Source organism: Ascaphus truei, chromosome 11, assembly GCF_040206685.1.
Source record: "Ascaphus truei isolate aAscTru1 chromosome 11, aAscTru1.hap1, whole genome shotgun sequence".
In the NCBI taxonomy this organism is placed as follows: Eukaryota; Metazoa; Chordata; class Amphibia; order Anura; family Ascaphidae; genus Ascaphus; species Ascaphus truei.
In genome coordinates this window covers 38,870,204-38,897,600 of record NC_134493.1, presented here as the reverse complement: position 1 = coordinate 38,897,600, position 27,397 = coordinate 38,870,204, and the positions used below count along the sequence as shown (strand labels likewise).

The 27,397-nt window shown below is 47.4% G+C and overlaps 1 protein-coding gene across 1 annotated transcript; it reads right to left on the bottom strand.

The window, feature by feature from the left end:
• Positions 1-62: 62 nt before the first annotated feature.
• On the bottom strand, positions 63-27,397 carry RPL3L (ribosomal protein L3 like). The gene is given in 11 exon segments (XM_075565752.1): positions 63-194; positions 495-614; positions 901-996; positions 1,580-1,681; positions 3,886-4,046; positions 4,575-4,761; positions 4,869-4,943; positions 4,945-5,005; positions 7,332-7,500; positions 17,396-17,588; positions 27,258-27,397. Coding segments are annotated over 11 exon segments (1,224 nt in total). The 5' UTR covers positions 27,261-27,397; the 3' UTR covers positions 63-137.

Here is a 27,397-nt window from a genome sequence, read left to right as displayed (position 1 = left end):
TGTTGGTGGCCATCGGATCGAGTCTTTCCCTGGACAGGTTCTTCATGGGAACAGTCTTACAGTTAATATTGTAAGGTAATTTTATTAGCAGTGGTGAACTATCCCAGACATATAATAAGGTCATACGGTCGTGACATCTACAATTCCTCAGCTGGTTCCTGTTTTTCCTTCACCAGATGTTTCTTCTGGGGACCCTGTGAGGACAAAAAGAATCGGAAATTGATTAGAGTGGCTCAACCCCCTTTACACATGAAGTTTAATTCAATAATGCAATATCAGAATAACGGCATTTAACTGACATGGAGCCAACCTATGGAAGTGCCTTCTCGCCTCATAGGAACCATTTCAACTCATTAAAACAAAGCGAGCTGAAGTCACAAGCATCTTCACAAGTGAAAGTGCTCTTTTAAGCACCATTGCCTCCCTAAATGTCCAATAAAACATAGCCAGGGGCAGCAAATCGCTGGAAAGGTGACCTGTGAAATAGGACTCACCATGAACGCTCTCTTCTCCTGGTCAGTTTGGAAGCATCCATGGCCAAACTTGGAGGTGGTGTCTATGAACTTCAGCTCAATGGGCTCCAGGGCACGGCGGCTGGTATGAACCAACAGAGACTGAGGGAACGGAAGACACGGTTATCCAGTCTCTGAGCATGAAACGCTGCACAATGGTTTAAGAAAGGACCAAAATATCAGTGTCTTCAAAAGATTGAAAAGGTTTAGCGTCATACACATTGTATTGTGTTATTAGTACCATGTTTCTTGCCTTATATTCTTCTGTACACTCGTACGTCCTCTAGAAAAGCAAAAGTGTGCATTTGCAAATTTAAATAAAACTAGTGATCATGTGCAACAGCCCAAACCACAGAATGGTTGGCTGCTTCTCCGAGGATAGTCTCACCTTTCTGAGAGTGAGCACTCGCTTCTTGGTTCCCATGACACATCCTTTCAGCATCAAAAAGTCATTGTTTACTTGGCCGTAGTGTGGGAACCCGCCCTGTATAGGATAACGTGTGAAGAGGAGACGGAGAGAGAGAGAGAGAATGAAAAAGTGAGAGAGGGAGAGAGTGGAAAAGACTTGAGTAGTGACCAAGAAAAAATGTATCTGTCGCACAACATAAACAGAATAGTTACTCAGGGTCAAATGTACTAAACAGATATAAGAAGTTGAGGTTTAGCACCGCTATATAAACATGACTCTAAATCTTTACATTTAGCACTCTGGCATTGAGATATCATGGGTTAATCCAGGGGTCTCAACTCGTCCCCAAGAACACCCAACAAGTCAGATTTTCAGGATATCCCAGCTTCAGCACAGGTGGCTCAATCAGTGGCTCAGTCTTTGACTGAGCCACCTGTGCCGATGAAGGGATATCCTTAAAACCTGACCAGTTGGGGGAGGGGTCTTGAGGACTGGAGATGAGAACCCCTGGATTAACCATTAATCCCTTTAGTATCGGAGGTGCCTTAAATGCTTTGCCCTGCACATTTTCATATTGTTCTGCAATGCCCTGTGAGCCGCCGTCTCTGGCACTGATGCTGTTGAGCTGAGGATCAGTTGTCCCTTGGTGGTTTCTCACCAGTGGGGTGATAGACTTGTCTGTGACATCGTACTTGGTTGCAGCATTGTTCTTGACAAGCTTATTATCCTGCAGGTGGATTCCTCTGCCGATGCGATAAATCTGTGACAGAAAACATCAAACTGCGTCACAGAGGCCAAGAGTGAAGGAATCAACATTACACTATAGCAGCACATTACATGAAGAGATATCATTTGTTACGACCAATTGAGTAGGGACCTTCTGCTGCGGTTGGACATAGTGGCACAGAAACGGAAAGGAACATTATCAAGTTTGCCTATTACATGGCAGATTCACTTACTGGTGCAAAGACAAATATGTACTATATTTGCCCGATTATAGGGCGACTCCCTCAATTCCTCTGCTAACTGTAACTAGGTCAACAGCGGCAGGATTGCACCCAATGCTGGCTGCTACGTTGCTGCCTTAAGCTAAGGCCCCATTCACACACGCATCGGAGCGCCTGACGGCGCATGCACCAGCTTCAGCCACGATCTGTGGTCTAGGGGTCGCGATGGGACGCACGTCCAGAGAAGAGCAGGGGAAGCGAAGACAAGATTTTTGATGGGGGCGTGGCCATGACATCACGCGGCTGGGTCACCCTCACTGGCTGAACCGCCGCCGTGATGTGGCTATCGCTCGGCAGCGCGCAAGAAGTCACATTTTTTTTTACTTCTCAAAATGCGGTCACGCATCGCGCTTCTTGTAGGTGCGCCCAGGAAGTGACTGGGGCCGGCACCAGAGAGGGCCGTATCTTGTTCGTACCGCGCACACCATAGCGCGTGCAGCCGCGAGCAGTGGGGACCAAGCCTAACATAGGATTGAAAGGAGCGCATGCGCAGAGGGATACGTTGTTAATAGCTTACACAAGACCGAAAGGAGCATGTATGCAGGCGGATGCTTTGTTGCTAGCTAACAAACAAATATAAGCCCTCTAAAAAGCGCTGACCTACACACAAATGATTGTGAAAAAGGTGATACCAAAATTAGTGATTAACAATAAAATGATAAGTGAGTGAAGCAGCCTAATGGAACAAAAAAACAACAGACTATTCCAAATCTGTAAGAACAAATAAACATACAAATTAATCGTTCCTGGCGCTGTGTAAAAAGTCCAAAATACCGTGAACCAACAAGGCAGTCTCTAGTACAGGCTTCTTTAGGCAGATTGATGGTCTTGATAGTGGTTTTTCAGACAGGGGGGTTGTCCTTTTAATGATGTTCCGCTGCTTCTGGAATAACAGAAAAAACAGCAGGGCGCGCCAATTGCGTAGTATGTTTCATCAATTGTCCCCTATCTAAAACGCTAAAATCCTACTTACAGGATAAGGGCTCGCAAAGTACAGTGGAGAGAATCTGTGACGCACGTCCCTTCTCCTCAGAGCATCTCACGGATCCCACGTGGTCTGGTCTGCAGGAGTCTCCCTCAATCAGCGGTGGTGTTGATAGAAGTGTAATACTCCAACGCTCCCACGGGTGCAGGGGTGGGGGGGGGAGGGAAAGGGGGTGGAATACGAAACAACACTAGTGTGATAACGTACAGAATTTTAATGACACAAGTAAAACGCTAAAATCACACTTACATAAAAACGGGGTATCAAATACCGCTCACAATGCCGTCCGCAACCTGCACAGCTCCTATTTCAGCCGGGGGGAGGATCGCCGCACGCTACACTCGATACCGGAAATTCGAGTGATGTCAGCGATACAGCAAACCGGAACTCTCCTCGCGTCAGGAACTATGGGTGCCCGAACAGTCCAAAACATTAAGCTCCTCCTCCCTATGCGTTTCGCGACCCGTTGTCAACCCCTGAGGAAGTGACAACGGGTCACGAAACGCGTAGGGAGGAGGAGCTTAGTGTTTTGTAAGCGGTAGTTGATACCCCGTTTTTATGTAAGTGTGATTTTAGCGTTTTAGATAGGGGACAGTTGATGAAACATACTACGCAATTGGCGTGCCCTGCTGTTTTTTCTGTTATTCCAGAAGCAGCGGAACATCATTTAAAGGACAACCCCCCTGTCTGAAAAACCACTATCAAGACCATCAATCTGCCTAAGGAAGCACACAACAAGACTGTCAGCAGCAAAATGTGTGGTGCCCGATAATAAGGCGAGTATGGTCTTTTCAATTTAACTTTATTGAAACAAACTTCACCTTATAATCGGGCAACAATGGTATTTTGATTCATCCAGTCTGTGCCTCCCACAGCAGACTGGCCTCATTCAGAGGCGACTTGTGACCCATTGAGTCTTCATTTCTCAACACATAGCAATATACAGTAATTCCACAGTCAGGTAGGAAGTACCTTCTTGTTGATCTCCGTGCGATGGTGGTAGCCCTTCTGGCCAGCACGGGCAATGGTATAGGCAACTCGTGCTGGGTGCCAAGCACCAATGCAGGCCACCTTGCGCAGGCCTTTGTGTGTTTTACGTGGCAACTTTTTGGTGTGCCAGCGTGAGGTGACACCTTCAACGTACCGAAAGAAAGGAGGTGAAAAGACTGAGGTGGGAACCTGAACACACACACTGGTATTTCTAGCGGGAAATTGTCTTACTGGATGAGTTTTACTAGGCATTATGATATATTCTCTTCCATGAAGAAGTGCATGTCATTTATTCTGGCAGGGCTTCCTGCTGTATAAATTAGATATACTTTGCCATTAGGCAGACATACTCTGCATGCCAGTTATAGGTTGATGTCTGATGCTAAGGCATGGCAAAAACTACTTTTTATTTAGAAAACCTCACCTTCCACTGCTTTTTTTTAAATAGGGAACACAGTCTATTTGAAAACCCTCTTCCCTTTCATGAGTGTAAAATAGAGCTTAGAATAAAGCTTATTATAATGGTTTCTAGAAAGCTGTGTCACTATGTTGAAAAAGGTTGTGCTCTCCATCAATTAAGCACAGTAGCATTATGGGTAAACAAGTTAATAGGCACATATTCTGTGTCTGACTCTGGCTGAGGGATCACAGGAATGATGCTCTGCAGGCACCTTTCATTCCTTTTCCCTTGGTGACTCCGATGACATCAATCGTCTCGTCCTGGCAGAAGACAGAATGCACAGGGATCTGCTTCTCCAGCTTCTCATGGGCCCAGTCCACCTTCTCGGCCACGGTGCCTCCGTTCAGCTGGATCTCCATCACCTGAGCTTTCTTCTGGCGGAAGGGCAGGAGTTTCATCTGTATGGGGCAGACAGTCAGTGACTCAAGCAGAAAGGGAATCAATGCATTGCAAAACGAGATCAAAAGTCCAGTCTCTTGTCCTCCTGCCATGAACGTTGCCCCACCTGAGTATGCACGATGACCCTGATAACCTTGCAGTACTTCTTCATTGCCAAGAAGTCTTTCTCCAGCTGTTTCTTTGCCCTCTTCATCCTGCCATTTTTTGCAGTACTTGGTAAAAAGCTTTCTTCTTGCTCTGTACCTATAGGACAATGCAAGCAGTGACAGTCTGTTGTAGATCTGGCTACGATGTAGGACTGTAGCAGTAGCTCAGTGTCGATGTCCCTACTTTTTAAAGCGGTTACAAGTTGGGCTACCATTGCTACCAGGAGCTGGAGGTGTATGCATACTACAACTCTATACAGGCTACCTTATCATAGCATTGTATCTATTCATATACTTTATTCTCTTTCTGTTTCCAATATAGACTGTTTGTGGAGGTACCCCGGGCGCTATCTCTGTATGGCTTATTTGATGTGCGGAAGTAAAAAAGGTGTGGTGTAATACTGCCTGTGAGTAGTTTTCAAGTGGTGTCCTCTTGTGACTCGGAACCCCAGCAGGATCTATCCGGGACCCTTGTAGGCAGTGAATACAAAAAGGATGGGGGAGCACAATAGTTGGAAACAGGCAGTGTTGTAGAACTAGTAATTGCTTTTAAAATAAAGTAATTATATCCTGAGCGAGTGTGGTAGCTCAGGTGTCTAATGTCTAATTTGAATGATATACACACATTGGTTCGTATGTATTGGTGAAAGGGGTAGAATAAAAGTATATATAACTTACACGGCCTTGTGTAAGCCCAATCACATCAAGGTTTCTTTTGGAATCCCGTGTGCTTCTGGTGAGGCTTTTCTTCTTGCGGTGTGGGTTCTTCTTCTTGATGTATAAGCTGCTTGCTTCGTTGGTTCAGAGTGCCGCTCCAGGAGGATTTCCTCTCGTATAAACAGAAAGGAGGATAGGGTTAACACATATACATATATACGTCAATGTGGGGGAGGGGATGGTGTGTTTATGGACCACCATAAAAATATATATAGATTATACTCCGGCACTCACACGGGCTGGTGTGAGTGTATTCTTATCTTGGTATCTTGTTTTACTTATGGGTGTTACCCAATTAGTATCAGGTGATGAGAGAGAGGGGTACAATGGTATATATGGTAAATATAACACAATACTCACACGGGCCAGTGTGAGTACACACTTCTAGCGGTATCTTTGTTCTTCTTTTCCTGATGTAGCTAATGGTGAAGATGGGGTATAAAGCATATAAAAGACACTAGGGTCTGGAGGGTACAAACTAACTTTAATAAGAAATAAAAAACAAAATAAAAACAAAAAGAAACCAAACGTTTCTTGGGGAAGTAAAAGCAAGGGGGGACAGTATGGTGTATAGTAGTAGGGGGTCTCGCCTTCCGCGTCCGGAAGAGCAACGCGTTTCGTCCAAGTACTGGACTTCCTCAGAGCCTGAGGAAGTCCAGTACTTGGACGAAACGCGTTGCTCTTTTACCTGGAACATTTTAACAGCACATCATAGAGGAGACAGAGGTGTAGTTGCAGCTCCCCATCCGGACGCGGAAGGCGAGACCCCCTACTACTATACACCATACTGTCCCCCCTTGCTTTTACTTCCCCAAGAAAACGTTTGGTTTCTTTTTGTTTTTATTTTGTTTTTTATTTCTTTATTAAAGTTAGTTTGTACCCCTCCAGACCCTAGTGTTTTTATATGCTTTATACCCCATCTTCACCATTAGCTACATCAGGAAAAGAAGAACAAAGATACCGCTAGAAGTGTGTACTCACACTGGCCCGTGTGAGTATTGTGTTATATTTACCATATATACCATTGTACCCCTCTCTCTCATCACCTGATACTAATTGGGTAACACCCATAAGTAAAACAAGATACCAAGATAAGAATACACTCACACCAGCCCGTGTGAGTGCCGGAGTATAATCTATATATATTTTTATGGTGGTCCATAACACACCATCCCCTCCCCCACATTGACGTATATATGTATATGTGTTAACCCTATCCTCCTTTCTGTTTTATACGAGAGGAAATCCTCCTGGAGCGGCACTCTGAACCAACGAAGCAAGCAGCTTATACATCAAGAAGAAGAACCCACACCGCAAGAAGAAAAGCCTCACCAGAAGCACACGGGATTCCAAAAGAAACCTTGATGTGATTGGGCTTACACAAGGCCGTGTAAGTTATATATACTTTTATTCTACCCTTTCACCAATACATACGAACCAATGTGTGTATATCATTCAAATTAGACATTAGACACCTGAGCTACCACACTCGCTCAGGATATAATTACTTTATTTTAAAAGCAATTACTAGTTCTACAACACTGCCTGTTTCCAACTATTGTGCTCCCCCATCCTTTTTGTATCCAATATAGACTGCCCTTGATTCAATGGCCCAGTCACCTGTCACCCCGTCGAGGGCTATCTCCCACCTTTAGCCCTTTCAACATGCCACTGCCATTGTTTAATTCTAGCCGTGGAGCTCTTACCAGTTCCTGTAGAAGCGCCTCTTGCACTCATCACTGATGTGCTCAGCAAATATAGTCTTCAAACCCCGTAACCCCCGGGGGGTCTCCACGTATCCCACAATGCCCACCACAACCAACGGCGGGGTCTCGATAATCGTTACTGCTTCCACCTCCTCCCGTTTGGAAATCTCTGAATGAGAAGCAAACGCATACACGGAATCCATAAGCATGGGGGGGTGGGGGGGGGGGGGGGGGGGGCGGGGGGCTAGCTTTGTTCAAGGGAATATTTTAAAATCTTTAATTGCAAGAGGGACCAATTACTAAACAATATCAGTAGGAGCTCAACAGCAATGGTAATAAGTCTGCATAAGTATAGCTTGGTAGCAGGCTGTGATAACTTTTAAAGGACTAACATGAGAATTCTTCATAGATGAAAATGTAGTGTACAGAGCTTTACAAACCTCCCAGATGTCTTCTTCACGTGTACACATGAACAAGCACCTCTGTGGTTTGGAAAGCTCTGTGCGATATATAATAGAAAAACGCAATATTTTATACCACGTGGTGGGATGAGCGAGTAAACCTAATAGGATACAACAAAAGACAAAAATACCCAATGCTACTCCCAAGGTGTCAGAAAATACATAGTAAAATACTTCAATGTTTGTATTCTCATAAGTAAGGGTCATTTAATTAAACCCTTTGACCAAAGCGTCTAAGCCTGCAGCCACATCACGGCATGACCAGTAGGCAGGTCCTAACACTACCTGTGACACAAATCTACTATATATTTCTGAGTTCACTGTATGTCTGCGTCCCTAGCGGCAATATCATTGGTCCCTTGGCCTGGCCGCCCCCGCACCTCTCATTGGCCTGAGGCAGAGTGACGGGCAAAAACACACACACACACACACACACACACACACACACACACACACACACACACACACACACACTCCCCCGTCAGTTGGACCGCAGCTCACCTTCCACACACACCCCCCCCCCTCCTCTCCCCGGTGCCCCTCACTCTCTCCCCCCACCTCACCCCAAATCCCCACGCTCCGCAACATCCCCAGCCCGCACCATCACCCTCACCGTGTGCCGCGGAGGAAGCGCGGCACTCCTGCTCAGCAGCAAACTCCAGCTGCCTCCTCCCTCGTGGCCCGGGCCTCCTGCTCTCCCCCTCACGTGCGCCGCTACCGGAGAGGGGAAGCGCGGCCCGGGCCTCCCGCCTCAGATCCACGTGGGAGCGGCCGGACGAGTGAGTGAGCGGCCTTCACCTCCCCTCACCCCCCCTTCACCCACCCCCTCACCCCCCTTCACCTCACCCCCCTTCACCACCCCTCACCCCCCTTCACCTCACCCCCCTTCACCTCCCCTCCACCCCCCCCGCCCCCCCCCGCGCCGCTACAGTCAGCGGGGGGAGCGAGCGCCCGGGACACAGCGGGGGAGCGGCCACAACAAGCTGCCTCCCGCCTCAGATCCACGTGGGAGCTGCCGGACGGTGTGAGGGAGCTGCCGATGGGTGAGGGAGCTGCTGGACGGGTGAGTGAGCGGCCGGACGGGTGACTGAGCGGCCTTCACCTCCCCTCACCCACCCCTCACCCCCATTCACCTCCCCTCACCCACCCCTTCACCTCCCCTCACCCACCCCTCACCCACCCCTCACTCCACTTCCCCTCCCTTCCACCTCCACCTCCCTTCACCCCCCCTCCACCTCCCCTTCACCCCCCCACCACCTCCCCTTCACCCCCCCTACACCCCCCTTCATCTCCCTCCACCCCCCTTCACCTCCCCTCCACCCCCCCTTCACCTCTCCTCCTCCCCCCTCACCTCTCCACCCCCCCTTCACCTCTCCTCCACCCCCCTTCACCTCTCCTCCACCCCCCCCTTCACCTCCCCTCCACCCCCCCTTCACCTCCCCTCCAATCCCACCTTCACCTCCACCCCCCACCTTCACCCCCCCCTTCACCTTCCCTTCACTCCCCCCTTACAACCTCCCACCACCTCCCCCCTCCTCACCACCTCCCCCCACCTTCACACCACCCCCCCACCTTCACACCTTCCCACCACCTCCCCCCCTTTCCCACCACCTCCCCACCTTCCCACCACCTCCCCCACATTCCCACCACCCCCCCCCCCTTTCCCACCACCTCCCCCCTCCTCCCCCCTTCCCACCACCTCCCGCCCCTCCCCACCACCTCCCCTCCCTTCCCACCACCTCCCCCCCCCCTTCCCACCACCTCCCCCCCTTCCCCCCCTCCTCTCCCCTCCTCTCCCCTCCCCCCCCCTTACCCCCTCCACCTCCCCCCCTTCCCCCCCTTCCCCCCCCTTCCCCCGGTGGAAGGTGGAGGGGAGGCGGTGGGAAGGGGGGGGGGAGGTGGTGGGAAGGGGGGGGGAGGCGGTGGGAAGGGGGGGAGGCGGTGGGAAGGGGGGGGGGAGGCGGTGGGAAGAGGGGGGAGGCGGTGGCAAGGGGGGGTTGAGGGGAGGTGAAGGGGGGTGGATGGGAGGTGAAGGGGGGGTGGAGGGGAGGTGAAGGTGGGGGGGTGGAGGGGAGGTGAAGGTGGGGGGGTGGAGGGGGGTGGGTGGAGGGAGGTGAAGGGGGGGTGGAGGGGAGGTGAAGGGGGGGAGTGGAAGGGAGGTGAAGGGGGGGTGGAAGGGAGGTGAAGGGGGGGGTGGAAGGGAGGTGGAAGGGGGGGGGGTGGAGGGGAGGTGAAGGGGGGGGTGGAGGGGAGGTGAAGGGGGGGGCAAGGGGGGGTGGAGGGGAGGTTAAGGGGGGGTGGAGGGGGGGGGTGAAGGGGGGTGGAAGGGAGAAGTGGAGTGAGGAGAGGTGAAAGGTGGTGAGGGGAGGTGATCGGGGGTGAGGGGTGGGTGAGGGGAGGTGAAGGCCGCTCACTCACCGTCCGGCCCAGGTCCCACGTGGATCTGAGGCGGGAGGCAGCGTGTTGTGGCCGCCGCTCCCACCGCTGTGTCCCGGCGCTCGCTCGCCCCCCCGCTGACTGTAGCGGCGCCGGGGGGGGGGTATCGGGGAGACACTGGAGGGGAGGGGGGGGGTGGAGGGGAGGGGGGGTGGAGGGGAGGTGAAGGGGGGTGGAAGGGAGGTGAAGGCCGCTCACTCACCCATCCGGCAGGTCCCACGTGGATCTGAGGCGGGAGGCAGCGTGTTGTGGCCGCTTCCCCGCTGTGTCCCGGGCGCCGCCATCTTGGGTACTTCGGCGCCGCGAGGCAGCCTGCCTGGCCACTGGCTGTTCCCTCCGCCGGGGAGGGGTGAGTTGTAGCGCCGGGGAGGGGGGGGGCATGTATATGTGTGGGGGGGGAGAGGTGGGAGATATAGAGGGGGGGTCTCGCACGGCCACTGACACTGGGTGGGGGGGGGGTGCTGAAGGGGTAATAATAGTGTGTGTGTCCGCTGACTGTAGCGGCGCCGGGGGAGGGGGGGGGTCGGGGTGAAAGCGCGGGAGACACGGGGAGAGGAGGAGGTGCGCGCGGGTGCTGCTAACACTGTGAGCCCCGCTAATGTATGTAACAGTGTGTGTGTGTGTGTGTGTGTGACACACACTGTGTGTGTGTGTCACTGTGTGTGTGTCTGTCATTGTGTGTGTGTCTGTCACTGTGTGTGTGTGTCCCTGTGTGTCTGTGTGTGTGTGTGTCCCTGTGTGTGTGTCCCTGTGTGTGTGTCCCTGTGTGTCCTTTGGCCCGACACTCCGCTCAGGCCAATGAGAGGTGTGCGGGGGGCGGGCGGGCCAAGGGACCAATGAGATTTCCCCTAGGGACACCGGACATCCAGGCAGGCAGGCAGGCATACAGTGCTTTCACTAATATAGTATAAGATATTTAATTTCTCTGAAACGGTCCAAGCAAATTGCCTTGAAATTGCAGTACAAGTTGCAAAGTAACACACTGAATGATTTGTATCAGCAATCCAGTCAATGAGATGTACCGTTTTAATCACTTTAAAAAAAAAAAAGACATTAATTCCCAGATGTGGGGCTGCACTTGATTTTGTTGGAATGTCTGGCACATCTAAGTTAGGATGGCAGAAAGGTACCCTCAAAATGTCCCCAGAATTGGTCAAGGCGTTTGTCATGTGGAGAGAGAACACATGGGAAAAAAAACAGACACACAAAAACCACACACCCAAAGTGTCCACAAAGTTCTGTTGATGTCTTTGCTCGCTCGTGTAATTATCTATGAATACCTCACAGTGTTAGCCATTAAAAAGATATGATTACGGGGGACTTCCGGTGACGTCACCGTGAATGCAGGGTAGTCAACGAGCTCCCGACACCCTCCCCATAAAGCTAAACAGAAAAGCACCCCACACGGCGCAAACACCCCCCAAAAGTGGCCAGCACCCTCTCCTAAGACACCAGGGATGGCGGGGAAACAACAAAAGAAGACACAGAACCCCGTTTCAAAGTTTTTTCAGTCGACGCAGCGCCCGATGGAGCCGTCCTCAGAATCACAAGATGGCGCCGAGGAGCACGAGCATGCCGCGGAGGCCGCATTGCTCGGCCAAGTTGCTCCGGCCCATCATGAACTCAGTAAAGAATTCTTTGAGGCTCTTCTCCTCAGAATGCGCAGGGGATTTATGGAGGACCTGGAGAAGGTCCTGCGGGACACCAGATCGGACCTGAGCTCCCTAACTACGAGAACAGAGGCAGTGGAAGCGCAAATCACCACCATATCGGTCACTCACTCCAACATGGAGGATGACATGGCTAGAATGGGGCATGAGCTGGCTGCCCTCAAGAATACAATCGAGGACCACGAAAATAGGGGACCGTAGGCAGAACCTACGATTCAGAGGAATCCCTGAATCAGTCCCACCAGAATCCATCCAGCCTTCCTAAAAAAACTCTTTCTGAATCTCGTTCCTGACTTATCCGACCATGAGCTCCAGCTAGACAGGGCACATAGAGCCCTCAGTCCCAAGTCTCCGGATCTAACCGCCCCAGGGACGTGATTGTGAGATTTCACGTCTACACAGCGAAAGAAAAGATCTCGGCGGCCGCAAGAAGAGCGGGAGACGTTAAAATGGACGACCACACAGTCCAGATATACAGCGACCTCTCCAGGTCCACGGTCATGAAGCGAATGGAGATGAAGCCTCTTACGGCTCTCCTTCGTGACTGTGGAGTCCTCCTACCCCGCTGGGGCTTCCCCTTTAAACTCATTGTCCCGAGGAATGGACGTTTCTACACTATCACGGATCAGAGGACACCAACGACTTTCTCAAAGCTATAGGCATCGCCCCCCCACGAGGAGAAGAACGTACCCCCCGAGCTGCAAGATCCGAACCTGCTGAAACCCCTCGAGCCTCAGAAAGACTCGCTAACCAACGGATCCAGTGAGCCGCACAACCATGACTGTGCCCCGAAAGGCCCGGTGGCCCTCTACGCCCATCCTCGCCAGATGTCCAACTCTCCCACACTAACTACCCCCCAGTTAACCTAGACAGGGAGGGTGTCAGACCTCCCAGCCTGACGGTGCCCCATGATTGGCGCTCCGGAAGGATCTCCAGGGGCTCTGACCCCCTTTTCCTTGACACAATGGTGCCAAAGGAAATTACTATTGGGCTCCCCGAAAGCCCGCTTCTCTTCCTCCCTTTGTGTGTCTACGCCCCTTCCTCGCCCTGTCCCTCACAACCCTCCCCCCCCACCCCTCTCCGTTCCCCCACATCAATAAAGATTCATAAGGCTGAAAACAGGCCCACATTCTCCCCCCCCCCCCATAAAGCACCCAGACCTCCCCCGTCATGGGAAAAACACGGGGCCCAGACCCCCCAACTCTGGGAAAACCCCCCCCCAATAATGTCGTCAATCAAAATTACATCCCTCAACGTTAAGGGTCTCAACTCAGTTAAGAAACGTAAACTAGCTCTGCAGGAATTTAAAAAAACCAAGAGCGACATTATCTGTATTCAAGAAACCCACTTTAACTCCAACGGACCCTCCCAATACGTTCAAACAGGCCTTCCCTCAGGCCTTCTTTGCTTCCTCCCCCATTAAAAAAAGGGGAGTCGCCATATTGATAAAACACAATGTCCCCTTTGCCCCCAACTAACATAGTTAGAGACCCAGAGGGACGATACTTACTTTTGCAGGATCCCTATCTGGAAACCCCATCTCCATCATCAATGTTTACGCCTCCAACGAAAATCAGGTACGCTTCATACAGGACCTTTTAGAATCCCTAGACCAGTCAATACTCGCCTCGCTACTTTTGCTCGGAGACTTTAATATGGTTCTGTCTCCAGACCAAGACAAGTCTAGCATGCCCTCCACTACACACAACGCCCAGACCCAGCAAAAGGCGAAAAAGTTCAGAGAGATCTTACAGAACTTTTTCCTCACAGATATTTGGAGGGCCCAGCACGTAGGCCAGGAGGACTATACGTTCTTCTCGGCCCCACATCAGTCTTACTCGCGGATCGACTATTTGCTGGGAACCTCAAATGTTCTCCAGGCGGCCTCCCATTCCGACATAGGCCCGATCACATGGTCGGACCACGCCCTGTCGAATTGACCCTCTCTCTGCCTTTTGTTAAGAATTCTTCGTTCAAGTGGAAACTTAATGATTCCCTACTTAATGACCCACAAGTTGTGGAAACGATCCAGCGAAAATTAGCATCATTCTTTAAAATAAATAAGGGGTCTGTCTCCGCTGCATCAATGTTGTGGGAAGCCCACAAGGGTACAATCAGAGGAGATCTAATCTCTCTAGCATCCCACAAGAAAAAAAACAAACTAAAAATTCAGAAAGCATTAACTGACAAGATACTAGTCTTCGAACAACAACAACACAAAAAGACCCCTTCCAAGAAACTACTCAGAACACTTGACAAAACAAGATCTGAGCTAAAACAATCCCAACTAGAAGAGGTAGAGAGAGCGCTCAAGTGGACCAATCAGAGGTTCTATGATAAGGGCGACAAGGCAGATAAATTTCTAGCAACAAAGCTAAGAGGTCTTAAGGCAAAGGCCCAAATCACAAAGATCCGCACTAAAGGAGGCCACACTACTTATGTGGAAAAAGAAATCGCCCAAGAATTTGCAAACTATTAAACAGACCTCTATAATCTACACCCCCTAATCAAGACCCAAACGCAATAGATACTGCCTCGCAGTTTCTGGCGCGATGTAATCTTCCCTCTCTCACTGAAGAAGAGCTTACAGCTCTGAACCACAAAATCACTAAGGAGGAATTGACCCAAGCCATAAGCTCTCTCAAAATAGCTAAAACCCCAGGCCCCGATGGCTTTTCGAACGCCTACTACAAAAAAATTCGCATCATCCCTTTCCCCTTACCTGATTGAAATGTTTAACTCCTTCCTAGAAGGAGAACCGATCCCGGGCACAATTTCAGCTGCCAACTTAGCCATTATTCATAAGGAAGGAAGGGACCCGCTTCAATGCGGTAACTACAGACCGATCTCCCTGCTTAACACAGACCTGAAACTCTTCAGCAAGATCCTCGCAAACAGGCTAAACCCTATTCTCCCCAGACTAATTCATATAGACCAAGTGGGTTTCGTGTCAGGAAGACAGGCCTCTGACAACACTCATAAAATCATTGATATAATCGACCACGTGCATCTCAATAAACTCCAGGCCATGATTCTTAGCCTAGACGCCGAGAAGGCCTTTGATCGGATCAAATGGACCTTCCTCGACCAAACCATGATTAAATTCGGCTTCTCAGGCCCCTTTCTCGAGGGTGTCCGAGCCCTATATCAGAACCCCACTGCATATTTAAAACTCCCGGGAGGACAATCCAACCCAATCCATATAAGAAACGGAACCAGACAGGGCTGCCCCCTCTCCCCTCTGCTCTTCGCGATCTCTATTGAACCACTAGCATCTCACATCAGAGCCGACCCAAACATCAAAGACTTAACTATCGCTGATAAAAACTATAAGATATCCCTTTTCGTGGATGATGTTATTCTGACCCTAGCTGACCCACACATCTCCCTCCCTAACCTACAGAAACTACTAGACCAATTCAGCTTGGTCTCAGACTATAAGATAAACATGGATAAATCCGAAGCGCTGAACCCATCCCTGATCCCATCTGGAAGCTCCTGTAATTAAATTACAAGTATAAGTGGAACTCCTCCTACATAAAATATTTGGGAATAAAAATCACTAGCTCGTACAACATGTTGTACAAAGCAAACTACCCCCCCCCCCCCCCTATTTGACCAAATCAAGAGAGACCTAGACGCTTGGAACACATACCAGATCTCCTGGTTTGGCAGAGTCATCTCCGCTAAAATGAATATCCTCCCCCGCCTACTGTATTATTTTCAGACACTCCCAATCCCAGTCCCCCTAGCCGAATTAAGAAATATACAATCACAGATCCTACGTTTTATATGGAAACAACGTAAACCTAGAGTCCCGAGATCGGTACTCTTGTCCGCAAAGACAAGAGGCGGACTACGGGTCCCTACGTGATTAGATACTACCACGCAGCCCAGCTTAGGCAAGCAGTGGTTTGGAACAACCCACCGAGCTCTGCTTGCTGGCTAGAAATAGAAACCCACCACGCAGCCCCCGTCCCCCTCCCAGTGCTATTATGGTCCCAAGAAAACAAAGAAAAACGACCCCAGAGGCTAGAGCTTGGAGCAATGAAATGCACGTGGTCCACATGGTTTAAGACCAGAGGGAAATATGGCCTAACTTCATCCCCCTCCCAACTCACCCCCATACTTGGGAACCCAGAATTCCCTCCTGGGTGCCCCCGAGCCCAGTTTGGTCAATTTCAGGACCTAGACATTAGCTTGGTTGCGGATCTGCTGGAGAATAACGAAGCTCTGTCCTTCCAGGAGCTCAAAACTAAATTTACAGCCCCCAACCTCCCCATATTCAAATTCATACAGATAAGGCATTTCCTAGGAGCTTTATCCCCGACCTTGAAATTTCCCCCGCTGACCAGATTTGAATCTCTCTGTCGTATAAGAGAGTACCAAAAAGGACTAATTTCAGGAATCTACAGAATAGTCGAGAATTCCCTCCTCCTACCCACACATACCTACATGCAAAAATGGAGTGCAGACCTTAACACTCCAATGGATCTGGAGGACTGGGAGGACGTCTGAGAAGCAGCTTCCAAAACCTCAATATGCACAGTCACAAAAGAAAACATCTATAAAATACTATTTCAGTGGTACCTGACCCCGAGTAGACTGAGCCAGATCTTCCCCGGCACGGCTGACCTATGCTGGAGAGGATGTGGACAAAAGGGTGACATGGCCCACATTTGGTGGTCATGTCCAGAGATCCAGAGGTTCTGGGCTACAATCCAGAGACTCCTGGACGATACCCTGGGCCTAGAGGTCCCCTTGGACCCCCTGACATACGTGCTGGGTAAACCTATAGAGGACCTCCCGGCCCCCACGGCCAGGCTGACCTCGGCCATACTCACGGCGGCGAGATGCTCAGTTGCGGCGGCCTGGAAGCAAGTTGAGGCACCCTCGAGAAGGACAGTAGTGAATAGGATAAACATAGTTAGGAACATGGAAAAACTCACGGCCATGCTGAAACAAAAAATGCCCCAATTTTACAACACATGGGAACCCTGGCCCAACTCAGGCGACCTGCCTCTGCCACAGATTCCAACTATTACCTAAACAACTAGGGATAGGAATGGATCGGAGAGATAACCTAACCCCCCCTCCCCCCTCCTCCCCCTCCTACCCCCCTTTTGTCATCCCCATCTATCGTCCCACCCTACGTCTCCCCCTCTTTTGGTTCTAAAAAAAACCAGGAAAAGGATTATTGGGACATTCGATATAATCTGCGGTCATGTGCCGATGACTCCACTGTACTATGTATTGAAATGATGTACCCACTGTTTGTAACCTTTACACATGTCTCCAATAAAGGAAAAAAGTTTGGAAAAAAAAAAAAAAAGATATGATTACCTACAACAAATGTATCATATTCCTAAATAAACTATGTAATATTTAACTCGGTTTTGCTATATATTGCACCTGCATTGAGCAGACTGGAGCAAAGTGCTTCCATTCAACAGCAGATAGAGAACTTGCCAAATATCTCTCATCAGAGATCACTTACTTAGTCCCGATCTGTGGACCTCCCTCAGGGTATGGGTCATCCCAGCCTTGTAGCCCAAGAATGCTGTCAGGTGGATGGGCTTAGAGGGGTCATCCTTGGGCCAGGTTTTCACTTTCCCTCTGTGACTCCGACTCCGTTTATGAGGCAGGAACCCCAAGTGTCCGTGTCGGGGAGCTGAGAACTTCCGATGAGACTGAGGTGATGGGGAAGAGAGTGAAGACCAACCCAACTAGTGGCCCCTTCCATTCCTAAGGTGAGGATGCAAGAGAAGCTGCCTCATAGCAGATATCCAATACCTTCAAGTATTTCAGCACCCACATACTATTAATGTCTGCCATGCTGGAGATTCTACAAACACATTGCACAGCACAGAGTAATGAAACGAGGCCTATCATTGGGGACCTCATAGGAAGGGATGGGCAAATGTAAAGTAACTTTGGCCAGCAATTTATTTAGTGAATGGCCAATTATACTGTATTAAAAAAAATGCAAATATTAATTCACCTTGTTCTAATTAAAAATCAGCATGAAAGCATGCAGGTTTGCTAGTATAATTTTTTTTGGCGCTACAAAACTGCTCCACTATTCTTTCAATAGTTTGAATGTTTGAATATTCATTGATGTGTGTGTATGTGTGTATATATATATATATATATATATATATATATATATATATATATATATATACAAGAAAACAGAAAAGAAAAGAGATATGGCGCCACCCAGACCTACTTAACGTATAAAAAGGCAAATGATGATGAAAATCTATGTTGTTCAGGACTAATACAGATAAAAAATTAAAAATATATAATAAAAAAATATATGAAAATATATAATAAAATGATAAACAAATTAAAGAATATTGTCCAGATATAAAATACAATAAAAATCCAGATACAGCTCCACACGCAATCCAACTGAGTCTTTGCAGCCTGAATACAGGGGAACACCACTCTCTTGAAGATATCTATAGAAAAAAACAAACAAAAAACAGCATAGTAAAGTTTACAAAAATTTATGTGGAGTTGAATGTATAAAAATGCGCACTCACAAACATAACGGGAATACAAGCAGTTATGAGTAATACTCAATCGCCAGCCAGAATGCAGGACACAAGCCGCTCCGGTATGATCGTCCGATATGGAGGGAAATCAACAGCTTCCACGGTGCACTCCGTGTATCGGAAGAGGTAAGGAGCGTCTTCCCACTCCAAGCCCCTCGTCACTGCAATGGGTCTCCGATCACAATCCCGCGAGAACTCGATGACGTCGCTGGGCTCACCGGATAGACTGTAACAGCCCCCACAAGGATAACAAAGTGATGGCTGTGCTTGGTATTGATTTACCAAATGTAGAAAGTCCCGTAAGTGAGATGGCAAATAAGTAATAAAACTGGACAATGTCACGTCCACAGAACACTCCCTACGCGTTTCGTCTCAAAAGACTTCGTCAGGGGTTAACAGCATAGATGTGAAGCATGTTCTTATAGTTGGTTTAACCAATCAGACAACCAATCCTGACACTTTTCTGTTTCTCCTTTCCTCTGATATACATGTTTATGATGGATTGGTTATATGTTTATGTTACTAATGCTTACATTGTAGTTTGATGTATTTGCTTATACTTGCAATAGCATCTACATTTGTCAAAACCTACTTAATTACCCTTACATCCATTGACCATTCACGTGTATTTTTCTCTTTTTTCCTGGTTCTCCCTCATTTTCCTGTCCTTCCCCTTTTTCCTCTCTCCTCCCCCCCCACCTCCGTTCCCTTCCCCATTCCTTTCCCCTTCCTCCCCCCCCCATTTATTATTTAGGTATTATGGGTCCTTAGCTGCTGTTCCCTCTGAGTCTCTCCTCTGGCATTTTCCAGTATCCATATCAACTGTTAATATATGAATCTACAAATTTGTTTTTATTCATCTGTCTAGCCTATGTTTATATTTGCCATTTTATATTTGCCATTTTTTACCTTCATTAGCATTGACCTAATTGTGGATTTTATACCATGATTAGACATATCTTTATTTTATTGTATTGTTGTATATTATGCTATCAAGTTGTTCTCTTGATATTCAATGTATATTCCAGCAACTATAGGGGTTAATTTAATTTCCATCTATATATCTGATATCCACTTTGTAATTAGTTCTTCTGTTGTCTGATTTGTTAAACCAACTATAAGAACATGCTTCTCATCTATGCTGTTAACCCCTGACGAAGTCTTTTGAGACGAAACGCGTAGGGAGTGTTCTGTGGACGTGACATTGTCCAGTTTTATTACTTATTTGCCATCTCACTTACGGGACTTTCTACATTTGGTAAATCAATACCAAGCACAGCCATCACTTTGTTATCCTTGTGGGGGCTGTTACAGTCTATCCGGTGAGCCCAGTGACGTCATCGAGTTCTCGCGGGATTGTGATCGGAGACCCATTGCAGTGACGAGGGGCTTGGAGTGGGAAGACGCTCCTTACCTCTTCCGGTACACGGAGTGCACCGTGGAAGCTGTTGATTTCCCTCCATATCGGACGATCATTCCGGAGCGACTTGTTTCCTGCATTCTGGCTGGCGATTGAGTATTACTCATAAATGCTTGTATTCCCGTTATGTTTGTGAGTGCGCATTTGTATACATTCAACTCCACATAATTTTTTGTAAACTTTACTACGCTATGAGTGCGCCTGTTTTTTGTTTGTTTGTTTTGTTTTATTCCCCATTATCACCCAGCATACAGCACTTCCACTGCAGCAAGGGATTCTGGGAAATGACATGCAAATGAGCACACAGTGTCACTTTTTGCCTCAATAACCATTTTTAACATGGTTCCCTATAGGCTTAAGCTTGCTGCATGGTCACAGCTTTGAGCACAGCCAGGGTTAAGGTGCATACCCAGAAAACCACCCACAGACAGCTGTTTCGACCTTGTATATATAGAATCCAATGCACAGCCGGCACACCATATGCAAGTGAATAAGTTTTGGTGCTTATCCCATAAAGCAATAACAGACCATACGATACCGGTTGCAACACGACATCAAGGGACAGCACGCAGGTAAGTAAATCAAAAATGTGATATATTTGATAGAAGACACAAAAACCTTCTATCAAATATATCACATTTTTGATTTACTTACCTGCGTGCTGTCCCTTGATGTCGTGTTGCAACCGGTATCGTATGGTCTATATATATATATATATATATATATATATATATATATAGTCCAGAGACAGAGCACTCATGTGATATTAGATGTAGACCGTACAGGGCGCATACCGTCCATGGGTCAACAAAGAAGCACAAAGATAAAGAAAAACTGGACTACCACACCAATGCATATAAGGGGACATTTATTCTCATAAATGTCACGGTATATGCATTGGAGTGCCTGTATATATGTGAAGAGAATGATGCAAGCCCCACCATACACAAATGAGGTGGAGCAGAAGCAGCACCCCTATTTATTCTTGTTTATTTGCTCTTTTTCGTCTGCAGATTTCAGTGGGGGGGGGGGGGGAATTGTGAATGTTTAAATGGTCTAATTTGTTTAAATCACACAAAGAGTAAGGTAGATTTCTCTGACCGGGATGCATTTGCAAATATTCAGAAAAAACGTTATCTTCGTGGCAAATAGTCTGCCCATTTCTACTCGTACTTCCAATAGCTGCCACCTTACAACTCTACATCCGTCCTACAGGTGAGCATTTCTTACATTTATAGGGGTATCCAATGGCACACTGGAATTACCAGCTTGACTACCATCTCCACGTCTCCAGAAAATGCCCTAGTCTTTAAATTGGATTGGCACTGGGACTGCCCCAAAGAAAGCCCCATTCCGTCCAGGTTTTTTAGTCCCCCAACATACATGAACTGGGAACACCTATTTGGATTACCCACCCTAGAGCCATGTGACCTCTCTAATGTCAGTGGATGAGCTTGTGTAATAACAATAGTGCCAAGTGCTAATTACAAGATATAATGCAAGTGCTGTGATACCTAAATACTTGTGTATAAAGTGCTATTTTGATCAACATAATACATTCATGTACATAATGATACAACAATATTGGAAGTAAACAAGTGTCCATGTGCTGTCCAAAATTGACCATTTTCTATAGAAATCAGAAAAAGAACAATCCCCAAAACAACTAGAAATGACGTTATGGGACAGTTGACTGCAACATGCAACAACATGGGAATGTTCAAAGCAGGCTCCCGCTGGTGGGCCTTTGGGATCTTTTTCTGCGCAGCAGTAGGAAATCTCTCCTCAAACCTTAGGGATGATCACGTAAGGGAAGAAATAAACACATGCATGGTGAAATACCTCAGGGATAGGGTATACTAGATGGATAAAGGAGGCTTAGAGCCCAGAGTGGATGGAGGTACTGTATATAAATGGCTGCTTGAAACAGTGTAGCACGCATTTGAAATTATTTTTCTTGGTGTAACAGATATACCTCCATCCACTCTGGGCTCTAAGTGTTCTTTATCCATCTATTACACCCTGTCCTTGCTTTATTTCCCTATGCATGTTCCATAGCGCCATTTCTAGTTGTTTTTGGGACGACCTTGTGTACGTTTCACAGCCCATGGAGCGGGACGTTCCAGTGCAAGTACCTTGCATTTATCCTGAATATCTTTCTCTGTAGTAAGGATTGTGCGCAGAAAGGCTGAACAAGTAATCCGCAGGTCTAGCAGCATGTTTGTAAAATGACCCATCTGGCAGGTCTCCACAACTCTGAGGTCACCCTCCCCTAAATATCACTCTGTCGTGCCTGGTATCTATATTAACGGCACAACTAAACACCTGAACGTGTCGTAGAAACTCAGACTTTGACGGAAGATAAGAACCATCAGGACTATCTCCAAACCAGAACACGCAGGACCAGTCCCAGTCTTTTCAGAATATATTAAGCCAGGAGTGCTCAACTCCAGTCCCCAAGCACTTCCCCCCCCCCCCCCCAACAGGCCAGGTTTTCAGGATACCCCTGCTTCAGCACATGTGGCTCAATTAGTCCCTGCTTCAGCAGAGGTGGCTCAATCAGAGGCTCAATCTTTGTTTGAGCGACGTGTGCTGAAGCTGGGATATCCTGAAAACCTGACCTCTTCGGGGGAGGGGGGACTAGACTTGAGCACCCCTGTATATTAAGCCATTTTTAAGTGAAACTTCTTTCGTGGCGGTGCCATCCAAAAAAATCTCATAGGGAAAAAACCTGAACATTTTCACGAAAAAAATAACTGAAGTGACTGACTGCGCATGTGCAGAATTGTAGTCTGCGCATGTGCAGAAGCATTGCTGGTATTCTGCGCATGCGCACATACATTCATAGCACTCAGCGCATGCGCACAAACATTCACAGCACTCAGCGCATGCACAGACACATCAGCTACATTCCGGTCATCAGGGCCGAGGTCCCGGCCCTAGGAAATCACACACACAGTCCCTGCAGCCGGAGGGTGCGCTCCTGTACCGGGACCCTCCAGAGCACAGTACGGCTGCGTCTGAATGCCTCCCCGGGAGCACAGTGCTTCTGTCTGTGACCGGCTCCCTGGAGTCTCCTGGCCGGGGTGTGAGATGGAAACAAGGTATAGTATATTGAAGTACAGTTTATTGTTAGTTATTATAAACTTCATAGTTGCTACAACGAGCAGGATTGAAAATGCCACTCAATGCACATCTTGCCACATGTATGTGCACTTGGAGTAGCTGTTCCAGGGAGCATACCGCTGTGAGAAGTGTGAGCGGTGGGTCTCTTTAGAGTCAGAGATTGCTGATCTGAAGAGGAAACTTGCAATATTGAGGGACATTGGCAACCTTGAAAGGGGATTAGTGCTCACTGTGCAGGTCCTTGCTTTGACTAGTGGTGCAGACGGTGGCGCTGTTAGTGAGGAGCAGGTAGGTAGCTTGGTTGCTGTTAGTGAAGAGCAGGTAGGTAGCTGGGTGACAGTTAGAAGGGGAAGCAGGGGCAATAGGAAGGGGCAGGCCTGTTCTGAGCTGACCCATCCCAATAGATTTGCCATATTGAGTGAAGATATTGGGAGTGCCAGGGCAGAAATGGCAAGGCTGGGGAGACTGATTCCTCTTGCAGCCAGGGGAATAAATCTTCCGGCACAGAGGGGACACAGGATGCTCAGATACCAAGAAAGATTGTGATGGTATGGGACTCCATTATTAGGAAGGTAGATAGGGCAATCTGTTGCCGTGACCGCATGAACCGAACAGTTTGTTGCCTCCCGGGTGCTCGGGTTCGGCACATCGTGGATCGGGTAGACAGATTGTTGTGAGGGGCTGGGATTGACCCGGCGGTCTTGGTACATGTTGGCACCAATAACAAAGTTAGAGAAAGATGGAGGGTCTTAAAAAATTATTTCAGGGATCTACAGTAGGCCAGAAGCTTAAGGCAAGGACCTCCAAGGTTGTATTTTCGGAAATACTACCAGTGCCATGCTCTACCGCAGGGAGACAGTGAGAGATTAGGGAGGTTAATGCATGGCTAAGAAAGTGGTGTAGGAATGAGGGTTTGGGGTTTTTAGAGCACCGGGACTCCTTTTCTGAAGGATCGAGCAAATAGAAGAGGAGGTGGAGTATGCTTATATTTTAAACCGGATCTAAAACCTATTATAAGGGAAGATGTTTATGAAGGGAATTATGAAAATGTAGAGACCTTGCAGATAGAAATTAGCAGTGGAGGTAGGCAGATTTTAATAAACTGAGGACTAATCTACAAGTAATACATTGGGATAATGCTTTGCAGGGAAAATGTAGAAGATAAATGGGCAGTGTTTAAAACATTGTTAGAAAATCACACTTATCAGTGTATACCCTTGGGTAATAAGTATAAAAGAAATAAGTCAAATCCAATGTGGCTAAATAAACAGGTGGGGGAGGAAATGGACAAGAAGAGGAAGGCGTTTAGATTCTTTAAGTTAGAAGGGACGGAGACATCGTATCAGAATTATAAGGAATGTAACAAAAATTGCAAAAGAGCAATCAAATGAGCAAAAATGGATAATGAAAAAAGGATTGCAATAGAAAGTAAGATCAACCCTAAAAAGTTCTTTAAGTACCTTAATAACAAAAAAAAATGAGAAAAGAAAATATTGGACCATTTCAGTGTGAGATGGGTAGGCAGATTATTGGAGATAAGAGAAAAGCAGAGGTATTAAACAAATTCATTGCCTCTGTGTTTATTAGGGAAGAATCAATTTCAATTGTAGTGCCACAGGAGGAAGCCACAACCTCCATATTAATGAACAATTGGTTAACTGAGGAAGAAGTTATTTTTGATAATTTCTACCTGCTGGAAAGTAGTGCTTTGTCTTTTTTGGTTCCTGTTTCTACTTAGATTTTGCAAAGGCTTTTGAGACGGTGCCACACAAGAGGTTGGTGTACAAAATAAAGCAAATTGGACTCAGTAAAAATATATGCACCTGGATTGAAAACTGGTTGAAGGATAGACAACAGAGGGTTGTCAAAAATTGAACTTTTTCAGGTTGGGCTAAGGTCGTGAGTGGAGTACCTCAGGGATCGGTACTGGGACCCCTGCTTTTTAACTTGTTTATTAATGACCTTGAGGTTGGCATCAAGACCAAAGTCTCCCTCTTTGCTGATGATACTAAATTGTGTATGGTAATAGAATCACAGCAGGATGTAATTTCTCTCCAGAAGGACTTGGAGAGACTGATAACTTGGGCAGGTAAATGGCAAATGAGGTTTAATTCAGATAAATGTACGGTTATGCATTTGGGAAGCAAGAATAAACAGGCGACATACAAATTAAACTGGGATAAATTGGTGAAATCCTTGATGGAGAAGGATTTAGGAGTTCTTGAGACCAGCGGTGCGCAAACTGGGGTGCGCGAGATTTTTTGGGGGGGGCGCGGGGGGTTGTAAAGGTCCCGCGCTCTTCCCCAAGGCATGTAAATTAAATGCCAGGGGACCGCACAAAGCCTCTGCAACCTCTACTTACCGGGATTCAGTCGACTTCAGGACGGTTGACCATGGCAATGCGGTGTCAAATGATGCCACGGGGTCATGTGAAGTCACGGTTGCCCTGGTAACATGACGTCAAATGATGCTGCTGGTCACGTGATCTCACGCGACCCCGTGACGTCATTTGGTGCCGCGCGAGCTAAGGAGGGGGTCGGCCATCGGAGAAGGTAAGGCAGGGGGGCGCCGCAAAAAAAGTTTGTGCGCCCCTGTTGTAGACAGCAGGCTTAGCAATAGTGCCCAAAGTCATGCAGTAGCTGTAAAGGCAAACAAGATCTTATCTTGTATTAAACTGGCAATGGATGGAAGGGAAGTAAACATAATTATGCCCCTTTATAAAGCATTAGTAAGACCACACCTTGAATATGGAGTACAATTTTGGGCACCACTCCTTAGAAAAGACATTATGGAACTTGAGAGAGTACAGAGAAGAGCCACCAAATTAATAAAGGGGATGGACAATCTAATTTATGAGGAGAGCCTAGCTAAATTAGATTTATTTACATTAGAAAAGAAGCGTCTAAGAGGGGATATGATAACTACAGGCATACCCCGCATTAACGTACGCAATGGGACCGGAGCATGTATGTAAAGCGAAAATGTACTTAAAGTGAAGCACTCCCTTTTTCCCACTTATCGATGCATGTTCTGTACTGCAATCGTCATTTACGTGCATAACTGATGTAAATAACGCATTTGTAACAGCCTCTATAGTCTCCCCGCTTGCGCACAGCTTCGGTACAGGTAGGGAGCTGGGATTGCTGTTCAGGATGTGCTGACTGACGCATGCGTGAGCTGCCGTTTGCCTATTGAGCTAGATGTACATACTCGCGAGTGTACTTAAAGTGAGTGTACTTAAACCGGGGTATGCCTGTATATACAAATATATTCGGGGACAGTACAAGGAGCTTTCAAAATAACTATTCATCCCAAGGGCAGTACAAAGGACTCAGGGCATCCCTTAAGGTTGGAGGAAACGAGATTTCACCAGCAACAAAGGAAAGGGTTCTTTACCGTAAGGGCAGTTAAAATGTGGAATTCATTACCAATGGAGACTGTGATGGCAGATACAATAGATTTGTTAAAAAAAAAGGTTGGATATCTTTTTAGAAAGGAAAGGTATATAGGGATATACCAAATAAGTAAACATGGGAAGGATGTTGATCCAGGGATTAATCCGATTGCCAATTCTTGGAGTCAGGAAGGAATTTATTTTTTTCCCTTATGAGATATCATTGGATGTTTTTTGTTTGCCTTCCTCTGGATCAATAAGGAAGAAGTATAGATATAGGATAAAGTATCTGTTGTCTAAATTTAGCATAGGTTGAACTTGATGGACGTACGTCTTTTTTCAACCTCATCTACTATGTAACTATGTTTTTAGACCAATTTTTAGGTGCTTCAAGAAGGCACCAAAACACTTTCATCTAAAAACCTCAGTGATCCAAACCTCACCAGTGCTGTTTACCCGACTGTTTCTTACCATCGACAAATGTATATAATATCCAGTTTAAAACCCACCTGAAGAAATGCCTCAAATAAACGAGCATGCTGGTTATCTAAAATACATTTTATAGCTACAGTTTTCTCCCTCAATTCCATGACACAAAGGCAGGAGAAATATATGCCCTAATCCTACCAGCAAAAGGAGTGTTAGCTCTGTGGTCAGGGTTACAGTTGTGTGCAAAACAGCTGGTTAAAACATGCAACCCCAATTTCACAGTCAATCCCAATGTTACAGGCAACCCCAACGTTACAGGCAACCCCAATGTCACAGGCAGCCCCTATAATGCTATGCAATGCACTGCTGGCTCTGCTTGCCTGAAAGAGTTAATGTTTGAAGCCAAAAGCTGAGAGATAGACATACAGACCATAGGACTTGTCCGGGTGTTGACTGTTGACAGAAAGAGGATTTTGCCAAGTGCTTATTCACCCTGATACTTAAGGAGTTGAACTGAATGAAGAGACACAAATTTAGCTTCTGGCTTCAATTGCTGCTATATTCATTTCA